This window comes from Dipodomys merriami, unplaced genomic scaffold (genome assembly GCF_024711535.1).
Source record: "Dipodomys merriami isolate MVZ:Mamm:240054 unplaced genomic scaffold, mDipMer1.0.p SCAF_29, whole genome shotgun sequence".
Classification (NCBI taxonomy): domain Eukaryota; kingdom Metazoa; phylum Chordata; class Mammalia; order Rodentia; family Heteromyidae; genus Dipodomys; species Dipodomys merriami.
In genome coordinates this window covers 15,363,783-15,385,269 of record NW_027204381.1, presented here as the reverse complement: position 1 = coordinate 15,385,269, position 21,487 = coordinate 15,363,783, and the positions used below count along the sequence as shown (strand labels likewise).

At 42.9% G+C, this 21,487-nt stretch overlaps 1 protein-coding gene across 4 annotated transcripts in view; it reads right to left on the bottom strand.

The window, feature by feature from the left end:
- Dixdc1 (DIX domain containing 1) overlaps window positions 1-21,487 on the bottom strand; it is a 71,873-nt gene that overhangs the window by 8,355 nt on the left and 42,031 nt on the right. For all 4 annotated transcript variants that reach the window (XM_070038425.1, XM_070038426.1, XM_070038428.1 and 1 more), the window contains 10 exons: window positions 19,911-20,000; window positions 19,506-19,559; window positions 15,740-15,790; window positions 13,012-13,116; window positions 12,253-12,306; window positions 11,296-11,388; window positions 11,121-11,192; window positions 9,926-10,015; window positions 9,443-9,604; window positions 8,891-8,957 (listed from right to left, as the gene is read on the bottom strand). In XM_070038425.1, the coding sequence (XP_069894526.1) occupies window positions 8,891-8,957; window positions 9,443-9,604; window positions 9,926-10,015; window positions 11,121-11,192; window positions 11,296-11,388; window positions 12,253-12,306; window positions 13,012-13,116; window positions 15,740-15,790; window positions 19,506-19,559; window positions 19,911-20,000 (838 nt within the window). The remainder of the gene's footprint in view (window positions 1-8,890; window positions 8,958-9,442; window positions 9,605-9,925; window positions 10,016-11,120; window positions 11,193-11,295; window positions 11,389-12,252; window positions 12,307-13,011; window positions 13,117-15,739; window positions 15,791-19,505; window positions 19,560-19,910; window positions 20,001-21,487) is intronic.

Below are 21,487 nucleotides of genomic sequence, written 5' to 3'. Positions count from 1 at the left end.
AGGAGCTGCCAAGCAGTTTCCATAGCAACTGCATCATTTTATAGTCCCATAACAACACATAAGGGTTTCATTTTCTCTATCCGCACTGACAACTTCTTGTTTTCAGTTTCTTTGGAACCATCGAGTAGGTGTGAAGTAGTAAATTACTGTGCTGGTTTTTTTCTTTTGGTTCCAGGTAGAAGATGTGTCTGAAAGTACAAAGCCCTGAGTTCAATCTTCATAGCTCACCTCCTATCTAGGATTAGAGATGTGTACCTACTATATTTGTTGAGATAGGTATCTTGCTAACTTGTTGCCCAGTCTGCCCTCTGCCTCCCAACTAGCTGGAATTATAGGCAGAAGCCACTGTACCTGGCTAGGTTCTTTTTTTTTTTCTTTCTTCTTTTATTGTGAAAATGCTGTACAGAGGGGTTATAATTACATGGGCAAGGTAATGAGTACATTTCTTATCAAGCATTGTTGTCTCCTCCTTTGTTTTCCCTTCCCATCCCTTCCCATCTCCCCCCTCCCTCCTTCCTCCTCCCCTTTTAAAATATAGTTTTAAAAATTGTATATGCAGGGCTGGGAAGGTGGCTCTGTGGTAGAGCGCTTGCCTTGCATGCCTGAGGCCCTGGGTTTGATTCCTCAGCACCACATAAGCAAACAGAAAAAAAAAAAAATTGTATATGCAACACAGAAAATCAGGGCCCTCACCCCTGTAATCCTAGCTACTCAGGAGGCTGAAATCTGAGGATCTTGGTTCAAAGCCAGCCTGGGGCATGAAAGTCTATAAGACTCTTATCTCCAATAAATCACTAGAAAACTGTAAGTGGCACTATGGCTCAAGTGGTAGAACGCGTGCCTTGAGCTGAAGAGCTGAGGGACAGCTCCTAGGTCGAGATCAAGCCCCATGATGGACAAAAAAAAAAAAAAGTTAGAAAGGAAGGAAAGAAGGAAGGGAGCGAGGAAGGGAGGAAGGAAGGGAAGGGTGAAGATCATTAAACCAGTAACTGAGATATAAATTAAAAGAGAAATTGCCAGGTAGAGTAAATTTCCAATTATAGTCCAACAGACCACTAGATGGTGCAATTATTTTGCAGGCCTTAAACTGAATGACCTAACCACTCCAGTTTCAAGGAAAATCCCCAAAGAAATTAAACTTCTGGAAGAGGGGGGACCAAGATGGCGACGGGGCAGTAGGGAAACGCCACAGCTCTCTCCAACCAAAAAGAGAGTTCGAGTTCCAACGCTTAATCTCCCCAAGAGACCGACAACAACAAAAAGACGAATACTCAGAGAAAAACCAGAGGCGGAGAATAACAAAAAAAGAAAGAGAGGAAAAGAAGAATTTCAAAACAGAGAAAAGCGAAGACCCCTCCCCCAACCTTTACTGGCCGCGTGGCAGTGCGACAAGCCGCTGGCCAGCCGGCCCGGCGGGGGCTACGGGAGCCCCAGAGACAGCAGAGACACAGGGGGCCGCTTTCAGAACATCAGGTACTGGTTTGCAGAACAGCAGATCGCCAGGAACAGAGAAACCTACCAGCCGGGAGTCTCCACGAGGATCCCACCCCCACCCCTCACTCTCCACCCGAGCAGAGAGGCTCCATCCCGCCAAAGCCACTCGGCATCAGCAGCGTGACAAAAGGACCTGTTGACAGACCACCCGGCCCTCCTGATCGCGATCGCAACGATCCAGCACTCTCCACCCGAGCAGAGAGGTTCCATCCCGCCAAAGCCGCTGGGCGCCAGCAGCGCGACAAAGGGACCTGTCTGCAGACCACCACCACCCCCCCCCCCCCCCGCCCGATCGCAACGACCCGGCAGGGTCACTCGGGCCCCAGAGGTACCAAGCTGCCTGAGCGTGGACACTCTTGACCCGACAGCTTCGACAGAGGCAGAGACAGAAAAGAATCACACAGAGCCACCACCGCCCAACCCAGCCCGGATTGCAACAACAACTGACGACCTACACCACACAGAAACAACCAGCTCCAGGGTGAGTACCCCACAGGGGAAGTGTATCCCTCAAGGGAGACCAGAGCTGGAGGGAATCCCCAGACCCTGACCTAGACTCCCTACCCCAACACCCAGACCACAGGACCCACTAAAACTGGGAACTGTTTGAGAGCTCCACCAGCCCGTGGAGCACACTCAGCTGGCCAGGCTAGAGCAAGAGCACCCCTGGAAGGGAGCTTAAATGCCCAAGCCAGGAACAGCGCCCCTGGGTCAAGACTACCAACAGTAGAAGAAATTTGAACTGTGTCCCCCAGGCTGTATAACCTAGGTGGTATACACATCAGCACAGGCCTAACGAGTGCGCTCCAGGCTGCATAACCTAGGTGGTATACACATCAGCACAGGCCTAACAAGCGCACTCCAGGCTGGGGCCAGAACCAGGCCCGGGGATCCGGCGCCTGAACAACACAACCAACTCCTCCCAATTGAAGTAAAAAGCTGAGCATACGCCTCAACAGAGGGGAGAAAACCAGGAAACAACACTCCCCCGGGAAGCACGCCTGTGACAACAAAAGACCTGGGGGCCCAGGACAAGAGAAGCCCAAACCCCACCAAAACTCCACCCATATACCCTAGACTGGGAATTGGGCAACACAGGCTGCCAGCACCTGATAGTAAGCAGGAGCTCAGACTGTTAAGGCGGCTCAGCAATAGAGTGATAGTCTTGGATGTATGAGGCCCTGGATCTGATTCCTCAGCATCACAAAAGCAAAAAGGGTCAGAAGTGGTGCTGTGGCTCAAACGGTAGAGTGCCAGCCTTGAGCTGAAAAGCTGAGGGACAGCACCCAAACCTAGAGTTCAAGCCCACAACCAGCCCAAAACAAATAAACAAAAACACATCAGGAGCCCATAGCAGACTCCAGCATTTGGGAGAGTGCATCCAGAGCATCTGTTCTTCACAAGAGCACCCGTAGGAGCAAACACAAGCAGTCTAGGCTGCTCAACCCTTCCAAAGGCGGGAACTGCCAGCAATCTACAGCAGAGAGCTGAGAATCCTAAGTAAGTCAGAATAGCAGCTGGAAATAGGCTCCCAACAGAACCCAGATCAGGCACAGACTCTCTCTACCAATACAGAATCAGCAACCAAGCAAAGACAGACACACCAAAACAAAATTGAAGAGCAGTCTCCTGAACCTCCATGCGAAAATCACAGAGAAAAATCACAAGGTTTACTACCACCCAGGACAGCAAGCTCACCTCAAAAGCCAGCAGCCACACAGGGGAGAGCCCCAGTGGGAGCAAAGCAGGAATGGAAGACAAAGGCTACTTCCAAGGGTTGCTGGAGGCAATGACTCAAGAAATAAAGCGAGAAATTGATCAGAAATTGAAAGAGCACAAGGATGAACTATCCAAAGAGATACAGGGTATCAAACAAGAGATGCATGCAAAAATAGAAGCTGCACAAACCTCAGTAAGAAGTGAGATAAACGCCAAATTAGAGGTAATGCATACCTCATTGAGAGGTGAGATCAGTACTCTGAGAACCAACATTGAATCCATAAAGGGATCCATTTCCTCCATGCAAACCACAATAGAAGCCACTGTCAACAGAGTGAATGAAATGGAAGGTAGAGTGTCAGATACAGAAGACAGAATACACCAACTGGTCCAAAAAGTGACAGATATGGAAAAATCACTCAAATTAAACCAAAGGGATATTCAAGAGCAAGCAGATAATGCTAAAAAATTTAACCTTCGCATAATTGGAGTGGACGAAGGTGAGGAATTCCAGAGCAATTATATTTAACAATATAATCAATGAAAAATTTTCCCACCTCAAAAACGACCATCTTAACTACATCACAAAAGCTTATCGAACACCCAACAAGCAAGACCCCAGGAGAAACACTTCTAGACACATTATAGTAAAAATGATAGATCTGAATAATAAGGAAACAATCCTGCATGCAGCAAAAATGAAGAAGGAGCTATACTACAATGGGAAAAAAAAAAGAATTACTGCAGATCTCTCCACACAAACAATGAATGCAAGAAAAGCCTGGGAAAGCACCATACAAGCCCTGAGAGCCAATAACTGCCAACCCAGACTGATCTACCCGGCAAAGCTAGCATTCACATTTGATGGAGAACTGAAAACTTTTAATAGCAAAGAAAAACTAAATGAATACATAAACATTAAGCCAGCATTACAAAGAATTCTAAGAGGGGGGACACAACCTGAAGAAAGCAGCCAGGAACTGGGGCCTGCCCCAAACAGGCGTTACTCAAAGTCTAACTGAGCAAGCACAGGAGGAAAGGAAAAAAGAAAAACCTAGGAAAACGGAATGGCAGGGACAACAATGCATCTCTCTATACTTTCTCTTAATATAAATGGGCTGAATTCGCCAATTAAAAGAAAACGAACTGAGGACTGGATAAGAAAACAAGACCCATCCATCTGTTGCCTTCAGGAGACCCACCTCTCAGCCAAACATACAAACAAACTCAGAGTGAAGGGGTGGAAAAGGATCTACCAATCAAACGCCCCCAGTAAGAAAGCAGGTGTAGCTATCCTGATATCTGACAAAATAAACTTTTCATTAAAATCAGTACAGAAAGACAAGGACGGACACTACATATTAATAAAGGGAACAATCCAAGAGGAGGATATAACCATCATCAACTTATATGCCCCAAATATTGGTGCACCCAGATATGTCAAACAAATGCTCTCAAACTTACAGAATAAAATAGATCCCAATACGATAATACTAGGAGACTTTAACACACCACTCTCACCAAAGGACAGGTCTACCAACCAGAGGATTGGCAAAGAAGCTACCGAATTAAGAGAGGCCATACTTCAAGCGGAATTAACTGACATCTACCGAGTATTTCACCCTAAAACAACACAGTACACATTCTTCTCAGCAGCTCACGGAACTTTCTCCAAAATAGACCATATCATAGTTCATGCAAGGAACTTAAGCAAATACAAAGGGATCGACATAATCCCCTGTATCCTATCTGACCACAGTGGAATCAAGCTAGCTCTCAATAACAAAGCATACCGCAGAAATTTCTCTAATACATGGAAATTGAACAGCACACTCCTTAACAATGCCTGGATAACAGAAGAGATCAGAGAAGAAATAAAGCATTTCCTACAACTCAATGAAAATGAAAACACCTCACAAAGAAACTTGTGGGACACAGCAAAAGCAGTCCTGAGGGGCAAATTTATTGCCCTCAGTGCCCACATCAAGAGAATGGAGACAGACCAAGTAAATAATCTCATGTTGCAATTAAAACAGCTAGAAAAACAAGAAAAAATGGGACCTAAAGCTACTAGACAAAGCCAGATAACCAAATTAAAAGCAATTAGAAAATCAGAAAACCATAACCAAAATAAACCAAACAAAAAGCTGGTTCTTTGAAAAAATAAACAAAATTGATGGCCCATTGGCTAGATTAATTAAAAAAAGAAGAGAGGAAACCCATATTAATAGGATTAGGGATGCCACGGGAAACATCACCACATGTACCCAAGATATCCAAACAATTCTAACAGACTACTTTCAAAAGCTATACTCTCTAAAGGAAGAAAATCGGGCAGAAATGGATGCATTTTTAGAGAAATACAAGTTGCCCAAACTGAGCAAAGAAGAAGTTAACCAATTAAATAAGCCAATATCCTATAATGAGATACAGGAAGCTATCAAAAGTCTTCCAACAAAAAAAAGCCCAGGACCAGATGGATTCACAGCAGAATTCTATAAGACCTTTAAACAAGAACTAATACCCATACTCCTCAAGCTCTTCAGAGAAACAGAGAAGGAAGGAGCTATCCCAAACTCATTCTACGAAGCCAATATCACACTCATCCCCAAACCAGGCAAAGACCCAACCAAAAAGGAGAATTACAGGCCAATCTCCTTGATGAACACAGATGCAAAGATCCTTAACAAGATTCTAGCTAACAGAATCCAGAAACACATAAAAAAAATAATTCACTATGACCAGGTAGGCTTCATCCCAGAGACACAGGGATGGTTTAACATACGTAAGTCAATAAATGTAATCCAACATATCAACAGAGCCAAGGTCAAGAATCACATGATTATCGCTACAGATGCAGAAAAGGCCTTTGACAAAATTCAACATTCATTCATGCTAAAAGCTCTGGAGAAAATAGGAATAGAAGGAACATTTCTAAAAACAATAAAAGCCATTTATGACAGACCAATAGCCAATATTATACTTAATGGGGAAAAGCTACAACCAATTCTCCTAAAATCAGGAACAAGGCAAGGATGCCCACTGTCTCCACTCCTCTTCAATATAGTCCTAGAACCCTTAGCCAGGGCAATAAGGCAAGAAAAAGACATTAAAGGGATCCGCATAGGGAAAGAAGAAGTTAAACTATCCCTTTGCAGACGACATGATACTATACCTCCACGATCCCAAAAACTCCATCCCCAAACTCTTAGAAATCATAAATCACTTTGGCAAAATAGCAGGATACAAAATAAACCCACAAAAATCAGTTGCCTTCCTATACACTGATAATGAACAGGAAGAGAGGGAAATAAAGGGAGCAACCCCATTCACAATAACCTCCCGAAAAATAAAATATTTAGGAATTAACCTAACCAAAGATGTAAAAGAACTATTTAATGAGAACTATAAAAAGTTAAAGAAAGAAATTGCAGAAGACACTAGGAAATGGAAAGACCTCCCATGCTCCTGGATAGGCCGACTTAATATAGTAAAGATGGTAATACTTCCAAAACTAATATACAAATTCAACGCAATTCCTATTAAAATCCCAATGACGTACATCACTGAAATACAGAAAACAGTCCAAAAATTCATATGGAACAACAAAAGACCTAGAATAGCCAAAACAATTCTAGGGGATAAAGACAATATGGGAGGGCTATCCATGCCGAACTTCAAACTCTACTACAGAGCTATAATAACAAAGACAGCATGGTACTGGCACAAAAACAGACCCGAAGACCAATGGAACAGAATAGAAGATCCAGAAATAAATCCACAGGCCTACAGCCAGCTGATATTCGACAAAGGAGCCAAAGACATACAATGGAAGAAACACAGCCTCTTCAACCGCTGGTGCTGGGAAAACTGGGCAGCCACATGCAGAAAACTAAAAGTGGACCCCAGCCTATCACCATGCACCAACATCAACTCAAAATGGATTAAAGACCTTAACATTAAACCTGAATCTCTGAAACTACTGCAGGACAGAGTAGGAGAGACACTTGAACTAATAGGCACAGGAAGGAACTTCCTGAACAGAGTCCCAGGGTCACAACAAATTGGAGAGAGACTCGACAAATGGGACTACCTTAAAATAAAAAGCTTCTGCACAGATAAAGCTATCGCAACCAAGCTAGAAAGACAACCAACTAATTGGGAAAAAATATTTACCAGCAATATATCAGACAAGGGGTTAACATCCTGTATATACAGGGAACTCAAGAAACTAATCCCTCCCAAACCCAACAAACCAATTACTAAATGGGCAAGGGAACTAAAGAGGGACTTCTCAAATGAAGAAATAAAAATGGCAAAGAAACACATGAGGAAATGTTCATCATCCCTGGTGGTGAAGGAAATGCAAATAAAGACAACCCTGAGATACCACCTTACCCCAGTCAGAATGTCCCACATCCACAAATCAGCCAACGACAAATGCTGGAGGGGATGTGGAGAACGAGGAACGCTATTACACTGCTGGTGGGAATGTACACTCATACAACCACTTTGGAAAGCAGTCTGGAGGGTCCTTAGAAAGCTAAAGATTGACCTCCCTTACGACCCAGTCATACCACTACTAGGCATCTACCCTGAACAACAGGAACCAATATACAAGGACACGTGCACCTCCATGTTTATTGCAGCACTGTTCGCAATAGCTAGGATATGGAAACAACCTAGATGCCCCACCACAGATGAATGGATCCAAAAATTGTGGTATCTATACACAATGGAATATTATGCAGCCATTAGAAATGACAAAATAATGGCATTTGCAGGGAAATGGATGGAGCTAGAAGGAATCATGTTGAGCGAGGTAAGCCAAGAACAAAGAGACAAACAGTACATGGTCTCCCTGATAAGTGGATGACGAATCCAAAATGTTAGGTGATATGACAAAACTAACAGGACTTAACTCCCACTCATCTGGTTGAACCACTACTAAATATCCCCATGCTGCTGATCACATATAACATATGAGCACCGTTATATATTACAGACTGTGATAGACAATTTGCTCCAGGAAAGTTAGAATGAACTTGTGACTTTAAATGAGCATCATTATTCCACAATACTGTGAATTTCCGGAAATTAAGTAATCACTTAATCACAATCAAAAAAAAAAAAAAAAAAAAAAAGAACCTTGGGGAAGGGAGGGAGGGAGGGGATGGTAGGGGGAAAACAATGGAGGGGGTAACAATGTTCAAGAGGAAGTGTACTCATTACCTCACTCATGTAACTGTAACCCTCTGTATAGTATCTTTACAATAAAAAAATTTAAAAAAAAAAAAAAGAAATTAAACTTCTGGCCTGTAAGAAAAAGTGGAATTTTTCATGTGTGCTATTTGAGAGTAAGATGATGTGGGTGTACGTATGTGTGGACAGATGTTGTTTTATATTTCCTTGGTTCTGCATAAATGTTTAAATTGCATTTTTTTCCAGATAGCTTAGCCCCACTGAGTCAGCAAATCCTGCCTGTGACTTAAGGGGCCTTTGGGTTGATGATGATGGTGAGGATGGTATGTGTACGCATTGTCCCAGAACACAACTCTAGAACTGTTAAAGTGATAGAAGAAAAACTCTATCCCCTTAGTTATTAGCAGTACAAAAAAGTACCAAATTTCTAGTCTAATTTGCTAGGAGTCCCTACTGAATAATAATGAGTACTTACTTGAATTAGGGGGCCAGGACTCCCGGTATTCATTACCTGCTTGAGTTCTGGGTGATTTGACACGAACCTGGGTGACACACAAAAATTACAAAACTTAAGATCAGTGGAAGAACTTAATTAAGACTTATAAATCACCAACCCAAAATATAAACTTTTCTATCACTTTTCTTCCAGGATATATTTAATAAGATAAATTGAACATACTTATTAAATAGTTTTACACACTGATGCAAATCTTTTTCATCCCCAGTGAATTTTCCATATAGCTTCTCATCCAAGGCCAAGTTCATTCAGGGTAAAGTGGGAAGGAATAAACAGTAAAGAGAGACTCTGCAGAGTCAAGAGCCACAAGTGTTTACGCAGCCACATAGCTGCTGAGATCAAAAGTTCCCATGAATTCCTTCCCAGGAGTATCATACTGTGATGAACGATAATTCCACCAAGAGGAAAATGAATGGTGACCTTCAGCTGGGTCTTACATCTTTTAGCGTTTCTTTCATCTGAACTAAAATTCATAAAATGAAGCAAGACGTCACACAGCAAGGACATTACCTTTCTTTCTTGTTTCTTCTGCATCTCCGTGACATGCAGGCGTTCCATGAGGCTGGAGATGCCCTGCTCCAAGCTGTCAATTGTGTGGTGCTGAGGGTCATGGCCACTGAAGCTGTTGCGCAGGCTCCGGAGAGCATCTCGGACAAGCTGCAGGTCGCTGGTCTGTGGGCAAGATTATGGTGCTGGTGGCATAGAGCTGTGCTGTACCATCAGCCATGTTTCAACCACTGAGCTAAAGGGGAAGGCTTCCCAGGTAAGATCCTCTTTATTTTATAAAGGAGGACAACTTTCTTCTTTAGAAACAGGTCCACTGTTTGCCTATGAATGTTTCATTTTGGATAGAAATGCTTCGCCTCTTTACATACCCATTGCTTGCAAAGGACCGGGAGACTGGCCCACTGGTGATGGCTGCAGTACTGTACTAGACACTGTTCTGGCTTCAGCTAGAAATAGCGGGCTTGCACGCAAATGCCAGGAACCTACCCCTCTGTGGGCGATGGAGGAGGCTCCTTTCCCTGCCACTGGAAGGAGAAAACCATTGCTTTGAGTGTTGTGGCTGTTGTAGCTGGTCACCTAGGGCAACAAGAGAAAATGGTGCTTGTGAAAGGGAGAATTCTGAACCAAGACATCCTCCTCCTCTTATTTTTCTTCTTCTAGTTCAACACTTCATGGCCTAGTATTTAACTATTTCTTTATGGAATGCCTCTATTGAAAGCTTCTTGAGTGAAGATACGTTTTTCCTTTTGTTCCTTTTTTTTTTTTTTTGGTCAGTTCTAGGGCTTGAACTCTGGGCCTGGGCGCTGTCCCTCAGCTCTTCAGCTCAAGGCTAGTACTCTACCACTTGACCACAACGCCACTTGCGGCTTTTTCTGCTTATGTGGTGCTGAGGAATCAAACCCAGGGCCTCATGCATGCAAGGCAAGCACTCTACCACTGAGCCACCTTCCCAGCCTCCTTTTGCTCTTTATTGATTGAAGATACATTTTCCTGCTGTGTCAATGCTGCACCAGACACTTAGGCACTGTGAATGTGGATTGGATGGAATGGAAACCTTGACCTGTGCCCCCCCCCCCGCCCCCGCCAGGCTTGCCTCTCCCACAGCCATTTGAAGGTCCCAGCACTTCCCCTTCCCTTTGCCTTAGTCATTCCAATTATGAGATTTTTGTTGGTTGTGGGGCCTGAACTCTGTGCCTGGGCGCTGTCCCTCAGCTCTTTAGATCAAGGCTAGCGCTCTTCCACTTGAGCCACAGCACCACTTCTGGCTTTTTCTGTTTATGTGATACTGAGGAATCAAACCCAGGGCCTCGTGCATGCAAAGCAAGCATTCTACCACTGAACCAACTTCCCAGCCCCTGCCTTAGTCATTCCAAAGAGTAAGAATGACTAATATATCTCGAGCCTGACTGCAATGCTGTTAGTTCTGCGGCTTAGCTATTCATGGGAAATACCCGACAGCTGGCCTCATTACTAAGGCTCAGAAGCTAAGTGACTTAAGATCACACAATGTAGATACGGTCAAGTGGAGTTTGAAATAAAATTTTCTTATCTAAGACCCTGAACTCTTGACCCTCTTACCAAAAAAACCTCCCACTAAATTGGCCTGTGGCCTTGTGTCAGCTCTGGGTAAGAAACAGAAGCTCTCTCTGTGAGGAGGAGGAAAACCCAAGGTCTAGTTTACCTCATCTGGCTCTCTTTTCATACAGTGAGCCAGAAGGACATCTTTGTGTTCTAGCTCCCGTTCTAGATCCACCTGAAAAACAGAGATGAAATCAGAAAAGGTTTTTGTTTGTTTGTTTGTTTTTGTTTTCCCTCGTCAAAGGAGCAGGAAAGTCAGTGGCTGACTGTGTTCTGACCTGCTGGTAACTGGCATTCGAGAGTTTCCGAAGTGCTTCTTCCAACTTGGCCTGGTGCTGCTGAAGGAGGCGATCCTTCTGCCCTAGCTCTTTCTGTAATAGACACAGACATGTGGCAAAATGGAGACACAGAACAGTTCCTCCTCTGACATGCAATTTCCACCCACGGAAAGTAAAGCCTTAGCCGGGGAGGCCTTTCTGGGCAGTATACCAGGAAGACTTCACATACTCCATTTATATAGTGCAAAGAGTCTTGAAAGGGTAAAAAGGGATAGGCACTGGTGGCTCATGCCTGTAATGCTAGCTACTCAGGAGGCTAAGATCTGAGGACTGCAGTTCGAAGCCAAGCTCGGGCAGGAAAGTCCATGAGACTCCAATTAACCACCAGAAAACTGGAAGTGGAGCTGTGGCTCAAAGTGGTAGAGCACTAACCTTAAGCAGAAAAGCTCAGGGATAAAAGAAAGCCCTGAGTTCAAGCCCCATGACAAAGAAAAGAAAGAGAGAGAGAGATAGAGAGAGAGAGAGAGAGAGAGAGAGAGAGAGAGAGAGAGAGAGAGAGAGAGAGAGAGAGAGAGAAAGGAAGGGAGGAAGGGAGGAAGGGAGGAAGGGAGGAAAGAAAGAAAGAAAGAAAGAAAGAAAGAAAGAAAGAAAGAAAGAAAGAAAGAAAGAAAGAAAGAGTGAAAAAAAGGAAGGAAACTACCCTTTCTAAGAGGGCCACTAGGAGCCATCCATACTAATTAGACATAAACCTAAGTGTGTCACTGAGGTTTCTAGATCCTTACTTGTATGCTCTTTTTCCAAACTGCTATCTACTCTTCAAGTCTTATGGATCACAGGACATAGAAGCCTTCCCTCCAGAAAGTTTGGATCAGAATGTGTAAACGATCTTTGAGCAACAGCAAAATGGGGCTATTCATAAAAGGTAGAAGCCATTTCCAAGCCAGTATTCATTCTTACTTTGTATTCTCCTAAGAGTCGGTTCCTCTCGTCTAGCTTCCTCTGGAGGTCTACCTGCAAGGATCAGGAAGAACTCAGTGGTATGAAAGAATTACATACCAACACTTATGGAAACCAGTCACCTGGTAACCAGAGTTAATGTTGGAAATTACAGTATACATCACACAGGGGACATGGCTATGGGTTTTGTTTTTTGTTTTGTTTTTTTTTTTTTTAATTGTATTTTATTTTATTTGAGAACATACTGTACAGAGGGGCTACAATTACATGGGCAGGATAATGCATACATTTCTTACCAAGCATTGCAGCCTCCTCCTTTGTTTACCCTTCACTTCCCTTCACCACCTCCCCCCTCCCCCCACCCAATTTTACCCCCCTCCCCCCACCCAATTATACCCCCCTCCCCCCCCCACACCGACATTGTAAAGCTGGTTTTGACATGACATTTTGTACTTCTCATTGTTGCAACAGGTCCACCTGAATCCTTAAACAACTTGTTTGTCCCCATCTCCTCCACATGTTTTTTTTTTTAAGTATAGCTGCTCTCCATGTCTTTAGTCCTCAAAGCACACCTGAAGAAGGTGTAGCTCTCACATAGAAACAGAGATTAGTCTGATGGGAAATCAAAGTCACTACAGACACTCAAGACAGGCATGCCCAGAGCAAGGTGAGTGAGGTGGCTGATGGGAGAGCGCGTCTTCTTCATGTTCTCTCAGCTTATGGGGCTCCTGGACATCAGAGTTCCCACATTTAACTCACATTCTGGTTCTGCAGCTCATCTCTGTCCATATTTGCCCTCAGGAGTTCTTGTTTGAGCTGAAGAACAGATGTGTCCTGCTGAGCCAATCTCTGTTGCAAGGCATCCTGGGGGAGAAGAGCACCGTAGCTGTTGTGGTCTCCATCAATCACTCAGCTATTACTAATACTTCTTGAACCAATTACTGTATATGCAGTATTAATTCTACTAAACCGGGAGACAAAAGGACTATTAGGATCTTGCCACATACTGTTGAGCCATGGTTTTTCTGTCCTCTTGCAGGACACTAGCATCTAAAGCCAAATCCCAAGCTGGGTGGCATCTGGTTTTTCCTCTATCTACCACTCATCCCTACACTATAGACATTACTGATAGCAGGGGGTCCTAGACAGAAAAAGTGGCTTTTGGAATCACATAGACATAGATTTAAGTTATACTTTCATGACACTAACTCTGGGCAGTATGCTCCCCTCATCACACTTTCTCATCTATGTGTTGGGTGGATAAATACTCCATCTGGCACCAGGCACTAGTGACTCATGCCTGTAATCCCAGCTGCTCAAGAGGCTAGAATCTATAGGATCACAGTTCAAAGCCAACCTGGGCAGGAAAGTCCCTGAAACTCTTATCTCCAATTAACCACTAGAAAACTGGAAGAGGTGCTGTGGCTCAAAGTGGTAAAGTACTAGCCTTGAGCAAAAGAGCTCAAGGATAGCACCCAGGCCCCAAGTTCAAGCCCCACAACCAACAACAACAGAAAACCTCCATCTGGCTTTAGCTGCTTTTCCTCCTATCTCTCTTCCCCACCCCATTTCCTAGGGGACAGCCCCATCCCTGTTCAAAAAGAATGACTGGAATCATGCCCCCACCCCTCTGGCTTTCAGAGCTTTATTACTGTCCTGCTGCCACTGGCTTCCAAGACTTAGTGTACTCAAGATGGGGAATATACCTCCACTGCTTAGAAGTGCTCTTGGACTGATGGTTCTCGTCTCAATTTTATAGGATCTAAGCAGCTTTAGGCTATCTTTTCCTCAATTTAGAGCTTCACTACTCATACCATGCTTCAGACAAGTGTCTGGATATACTCACTTGTAAGAGTCAGCTCTAACACATTCCGTCACCCATGGTGACTTAGAATAGAACTAATGGACTGGCGCTGTAGTCCAGGATATTTATCCTGACTTCAACTTTTTTCTCTTTGAAGATCACAAAGAAACAGAGCAGACTCTCTCTGGAGAGTGTAAAGACTCTCTCTCACTCTCTTTCTCTCTCTCTCTGTCTCTGTCTGTCTGTCTCTGTCTCTCTGTCTCTCTCTGTCTCTCTCTGTCTCTGTCTCTCTCTGTCTCCCTGTCTCTCTGTCTCTCTCTGTCTCTCTCTGTCTCTCTGTCTCTCTCTGTCTCTCTCTCTGACTCTGTCTCTGTCTCTGTCTCTGTCTCTCTCTCTCTCTCTCTCTCTCTCTCTCTCTCTCTCTGTGTCTTTCTCTCTCTTTATTTCTTTCTTTCATTTTCTTTAGTTTCTGGACAAGGTTTCACTACATAGCCCAAACTGATCTCCAAGTCGCCGATCCTCCTATCCTGCAAGTACAGGGATTTGCAGTGTATAACAGCACCCAAACCAGGAAGAAGCCCATTTTTAATTGTGCTGGTCCACCAAAACAGAACACTGCAAAGGCAGTCTACGAGGCCCCTGGCATCAGTATTTTAGAACATTTCCAAGGTGTGCTCCATGGGATGTTAATGATTTACGTGGAAGAAAAGATGATTCTGTGGTTAATAATTGCAGATTCTGTCAGGCAAAACCTCTTCATAGATTCTTTAGTATGCTGTTATTCTCTGTAACTCTTCAAACCCATAGGGCATTTCTCAAACTTACTTGACCGTGGAGCACATCTGCTGTTTGAAATGCTTCATATATACTAAGGCTACAGAATACGCTTTAGTAGATGCTGTTGAGTTATTCTCTAAGCTAGCCCATGGGCAGGTATACTGGGAAAACAGAAATAGCAGGCGCCTAAGAAGAATCTATTTAGCCAATGTAATACTGCTTGGGTAACATTAACATATATTCAGCGCTGAATATATACCTAAATCATTGCTTCTATTAGCAAAATAAAAAATGGAAATAATCTAAAAATTCACCAATAGGAGATTGATTAACTATAATATATACACATACTACAACATTCTATAGTTATAAAGAAGTAGGAAAGTGTTTACTGAAATAGGATGATGTCTGAACACACACTGCTAAGTGAATATGTCAGCGAAATTACACACATCCCTTTTGCTGAAGTTGCCTCCAGGAAAGGGAGCTAGACACCAGGAGGCCAGAATGGCAGGTAAACTTTGCAGCTATCCTCTCAGTGCCTTTACACCTCTTGAATGTTATTAACTATCCCAATACTAAGTAAAATGGAATGTTTTCTCTTTTTTTAAGGACCTTTAGTTCTAACTGAGGTACCGGACAGAGTACTTTACACACAGACACAGCTGAGGTGACCAGAGGGGAGTGGCAGTACCATGAGTCACAGCTACCAGAAACTCGCCTCAGCAAAACAAGGACGGATTCTTCCATGTGTCTCACTTCCCACCACAAAGCCCTTTCTTTCCCCCAAAGCAGCCAGCCTGCTTAGGAACCCCAGCAAATCCCAACTGTCCCTCCTCGTACCCAGATGTTAACCACCACCCAACAGAGACTTTATTTAGAGAACAAAATGGCTTCCTTTGTTACCTTTATCCCCTGTAAATTTCTGGCTTCTTGTTTACATTTCAGCAGCTCTTTCTGCAAACCAAATATAGTTAGATCAGAGGGTGGCATCTGGGTTGCTTTACAGGCATTACCTCATTCTGTCGGCGAGAATACAAAACCCAGTTATCATTCCATCACAGATGAACCCTCTATTGTAGCAGAAAGCAGATGTGGGCCACTCAGCAGCAGAGGCCGACCCGCCGAAAGAAGAACAGAACCCATTCCAGTCTTCTCTGAAGTACCACCACTGAACTTCCCAGGTCAAGAAGAGTCTCACAGAGAAAGAACACAACCCAGACATCCCCAACGTCTCTTCACACACAGGAACACCTAATCACAATCATCTAAATCTCTCCCACTGAAATACATGATCATATTAGAATATGCCTGTCCCCAATGTCATTAAGCAATTATATCAATTTTAATGTTCAGCAAAGCGTTGGAGTGATTCTCCAAAAGATTATTGCTCATTGTGGACCAAATCAAAACACATTCACTCAGCCAGACACTAGTGACTTATGACTTTAATCCACTCAGAAGGTTGGGCTCCAGAGGATCACTGTTTGAGGCCAGCCATGGCAGAAAAGTTTGCTGGATTCCATCTCTAAAAATAACTAGCAAAACAGAACCAGAGGTGAGGTGTGACTCAAATAGTAGAGCGCCAACCTAGCAAGTTCAAGACCCTGAGTTCAAACCCCAGTACCACAAAAAAATAAAACAATTAAGGTCAAATAATGAAAACTACATGATCAGCCTTCCATTTCCATAGATTTTACACGTGTGTGTGTGTGTGTGTGTGTGTGTGTGTGTGTGTGTGTGTGTGTGTGTGTGTGTCTGATTGCTCTGCTCTTTTCCTCTTTTTTTCCCTTTTTGGAGTTCATTTCGATTATCATCATTTTATTTGGTCATATGTACATAGGTATTGTGATCCTCTGCTAGGCTCTGCTCTCTTCCTACTTTATTGAATGAACAAATTATGACCAATGTATTTCCAGTGGGATTCTTAACCTGGACTACACAGACGGGCTCTAATCTTAGCAAGTGCCACATACAAGGCCCTGAGTTCAAAACCCAGTACCACCAAAATGAGAAAGAAAAAAACATAAAAAGGTTCCATTAAACTGAAAAATGAAACTCAGGCTTTTACAAAATTCAGACTTTGTTGTGTTTTGAGGTTTAAATTTTTGCCTTTTCTTCTTTAAGTGCACTGTGCTTGATAACTCAATAATTGTGTTTGGATGGCAGCACAACTTGGGAAAACTGCTGTTCTATTGATGCTAATGCTGCTCTATGATCTTTGTATCTAACTATGCACGTATGTGTACATTACATAATTTGAACTTTAGGAAAAAAGTGTCTCGGGTTACCATATGGAATTAGAAATGCATAGAAATTAATAGCCATATTATCTAGAAAATGTTTAACTTAATGTGTTGCCATTTGTACAGGGGTAACACATTATACTAAATTTGTAAGGTTTTACGTGGATTTGATTACAGAAATTAGTGAAATTTAAGCCAGGCACCAGTGGCTCATGCCACCTGTAATCCTAGCTACTCAGGAGGCTGAGATCCGAGGATTGTGGTTCAAAGCCAGCCCGGGCAGGAAACTACATGAAACGCTTTATCTCCAATAAACCACCAGAAAACTGGAAGTGGCACTGTGGCTCAAGTGGTAGAGCTCTAGCCTTGAACTGAAGAACTGAGGGACAGTGCCCAGACTCAGAGCTCAAGCCCCATGAAAAAAAAGAAAAGAAAAAAAATTAGTGATTTTTTGAAAAATTCAAGTCTGCATTCATGTGTATGCACACATGCATACTTCTGTGTTAATGGCTTTAATGATGCCAAATAATTTCTAAAGATTAAAAAACACCAATTCACAAGAATTCTGGGAAGTACTCATAAAAACACTTCACCAATACCCAACCCATTCTTTTTAATTAAAAAAAAAAAAAAGAAAGCTCCCCTCCCCCACAGTATAACCCCTGTTTTCACTGTATTTGATGTTGGTAAAATTTGTGGAGGGGAAGGGAAAAAACCAATTGTTTAAATAGGAATACAGGTGGACCCATTGCAACGAGATGTACAAGATGTTATGTCGAAAATGAACTTTACAGCTTTGGCGCAGGGTAGGCGGGGAGGGATGGTAAGGAGAAACAAAGGAGGAGGCAACAATGCTTGATAAGAAATGCACACATTACCTTGCCCATGTAATTGTTTTTTTTGTTTTTTTTTTTTAAATAAACAAGCCTTTTATTTTAATAATATGTGCCCAATCAAATCAAATCTTTTAGGGACAAACTACAAGAAAAAGCTAATTAATTTTTTTAATTGAATGAACTTCATATATATTCTGCCTCTTTGTTTTGAAGAGGTTTTGGTTTCCTGTTGCCTTTTAAGTTTTCTGATTCTCTCTCCCTCCTCCCCCTTTTAGTATTTAGGTATTTATTTGTTTGGAAGAGTGCCCCAAAATAGGGGGCCAGACTCTGGGCAGTGGTCCATCGTGAGTTTCCCTGGATGGGAAGGGAGTAGGCCAGCTTGTATGAGATTTGTTCCCATGGACCCTGCGGACAACGTTCTGTTCCCCGATTGCCATGCAGAGGGTTTCTTGGGTTCTTCCCGTATCTTATTATCCCCTCTGCTCTAAGCAAGTGCTGTTAGCAGGGTGGCCCTTTGCTCAGGCAGATTGGGAATGCCAGTTCAGAATAAAGAATTTGAAAATGGATTGAATGAAGGTGGTCAGTGTATTCTATGATGACTTTGTGTAGTCTGAGAATTTTTGCATGTTGTTTAGTTGTAGCCATTCTTTATTTAAAGTTAAAACTATCTCTCAGAAAGACCACATCAGGTATGCATTCAGTACTGGGTAGAGATTTCTAACTGATCTCAGGAACACAAAGGCTGACTTAGTGTTCACCCAAGCACTTTGTGGAAGATTGAAGTGCAAGAAGCTTGCCTTTGAGACACCCCAACACACTTTTTGATAAAAGGCTGTGGAAACCTTTAGTTATTTGCTGCTTTTTCGATTGTCATGAACTGTGCACAACCACAAGTTTCTTGCAAAAAACTAAAAACCCAGAATAGTCCACAACCTGTCATGTCTTCCATTCTTTCTCCAGTGTATACTCTGAAAAGGTGTCCTTGGGGCAAAAGGATTATTTTTGCTGCATGCTAAAACTCGCAGGGAAGGCATTCTGCAGCAGTCCATATAGAGGGGCCTTAGAGCAATGGTGCTACGCTTCTTACGGATTGATTCTAGATGCTTTCATTTTCATTTTGGCCGGCAGTTAATAGCCAAATTTTTAGGCTCTATTGGGACTGTTTACCATTGCATCTGCAGTTGACTGTTTCCCTCGTGGGGGGAGGGTGGGTGTGGGTGTAGCACAGAAACCTGGTTCCCCACACCTTGCCCATGTAATTGTAACCCCTCTATACAGTATTTTCACAATAAAAAAAGAAATGCAAAAAAAAGAAAGCTCTAGAAAAATTTCAAACATATATGTAGGCACAACTAATAATGGCATAGGTACTTATTACCCTGAGGTTTTTAAGAATGAAAAGGTTTAACTTTATGACATCATTTGGGTGTCTCTCTCTCTCTTTCTCTCTCTCCCAATGAAAGACAGACACAGACAATGATAGATACAGATACAGACAATCATGGTTATGTACCCTTCCCCCACCCAGAAGTACCCTGAACATGATGTATAAGAGTCCCACAGTCCCAAGATGTATATGTCTTGACATACCTTTAGATCCTGATTCTCCTCCATACTCTGATCCAAACGGCTTTGGATTATAATCTGGATACAACACAAAAAGAGATGGTTATGCACCTAAACAACAAGTATTTATTGTGCACAAACTAGATGTCAGCTGTGTTCTGGTGCCATAAAGAACAGAAAAGAGGTTCCTGTCCTCTGGTGGGAGCGTATGCACAAGGTGAAGCAAGTAAAGCAACATAGATAAGAGTCAGAACAAGGACATATGTGTTGGGAGCAGAGATGGGGTAAAGAAGAAAGAGCAAGTGATAAAGTTAGAAAGAGAACTAAGAGCCAGATCATGAAAGGCCAGTGAGAGTACAGGGGAAACGAATGGAAAGTTCAAATGCATATGCCAGATTCAGTGTCCAGTCACAAAAGATAAGAGCTCACCAGCTGCTCCTCTGGATTGACTCCTGGCTCACAAAGCGCCAATGGCCTCTCCTGTTCATCTTCGGGTAAGGATCCATTGAGCAGTAAGGCCTGAATAACCACAAAGACAGAAAGAAAATGAACTCCCCACCAGATGACTCAGTCCAGAGCTGCACTTGGCAAATCCACCCAAACATGGCTTTCTAGAAGCCTTGGTTATTTTTTACCCCGGCTACTTCCAATGGCACCTTTGAGATCCAGTTCCTGGGTCAGGCCCATGCTCTAGGTCTTTTTTTTTTTTTTTGCAAGTCCTGGAACTTGAACTCAGGGCCTGGGCACTGTCCCTGAGCTTCTTTTGCTCAAGGCTAGCACTCTACCACATGAGCCACAGCACCATTTGCAGCTTTTTCTGTTGTAGTACTGAGGAATCAATCCCCAGGGCTTCATGCATACTAGGCAAGTACTCTACCACTAAAGCACATTCACAGCCCTCTAGGGCTTTTTCATCTCCTAGTGCATACACGATCCCTCTGTTCTAAGCTCCCTGGCACCAGAGAAAACACAAAAACAGACCTTCCCTTCAGAAATGACAGAATCCATTTTAAACTGGAGCGGCTCAAACTCAATTTTACCATCTGGGAAGGGATCTAAAAGCAGCTGAGAAATATCTTGGCTTTAAAAAAGGTATTGCAATGAATTGCTTGAAATCCATTGAAAGTATTGCCTTGGGAGTGTTCCATTTTTGTTTGCTTGTTTGAGAAATGGTGTGTTTTTATTCTCTAAGACAATCTGGATGGAAGAAGGAGGAAAACACCAATGCAGGGATGTCATTCATCCCAAAGCCAGGCTGTTTTCGTTAGAATACTAGCAAGCAGGAACCAGGTAGATTTGCCCCAAAGCTAAGGAAGCTCCAGCTTTATGCACCTGTGTACACGGCCTCTTCCAATACCTTACACCGGCTATTCTATTCCTAAAGACAATAATAAACTTCTGTGTTACCCCTGAAGATAAGTATTATGAGACAAATCAGCTCTGTGAAAGACTGAAAATGCGTGCCTATTTTACACCACATTTCTGTCTCAATTGAATTATAAACAGGAGTATAACCAGAGGTGAAACAAATTCATCACTGTTGATAATATTTTCAAATCCTAGCAGTGGTTGATGTGCTAGACATGAATAAGAAAATTTTAGTAAGTCAAATGAATTTGGTTATCCTAGGCGTCCAGGCAAGAGGGTTAGATTATATGTAAGAAGCTACAGGCTTACAGAGAGCTAAGGGAGAGCACCATTACCACAAAAGTGTAGCAAATTGTTAGGCTCTAACTAAGGCATATTAATAGGTCAGAAAGCCTGGATGTGGCTTAGCATGCAATTTGTTCATCGCAGAAAGAGTTAAGAAGCCCAGGGATGCTGTGAGTCCTTTTGTTTTCTACAATGGAACTGAATCCTCATTGTGATCATGTGGCTGTGAATTAAAATGCCTGTTTGCAGGGAATATTGAGAGGCTGACTTCATCCCAGTCAATTTTCTTCTTTATCTTTTTCATCGCCAAAGGAACTTCTACATTTGGACTCAGCCAAAAGGCCAAGACGCAA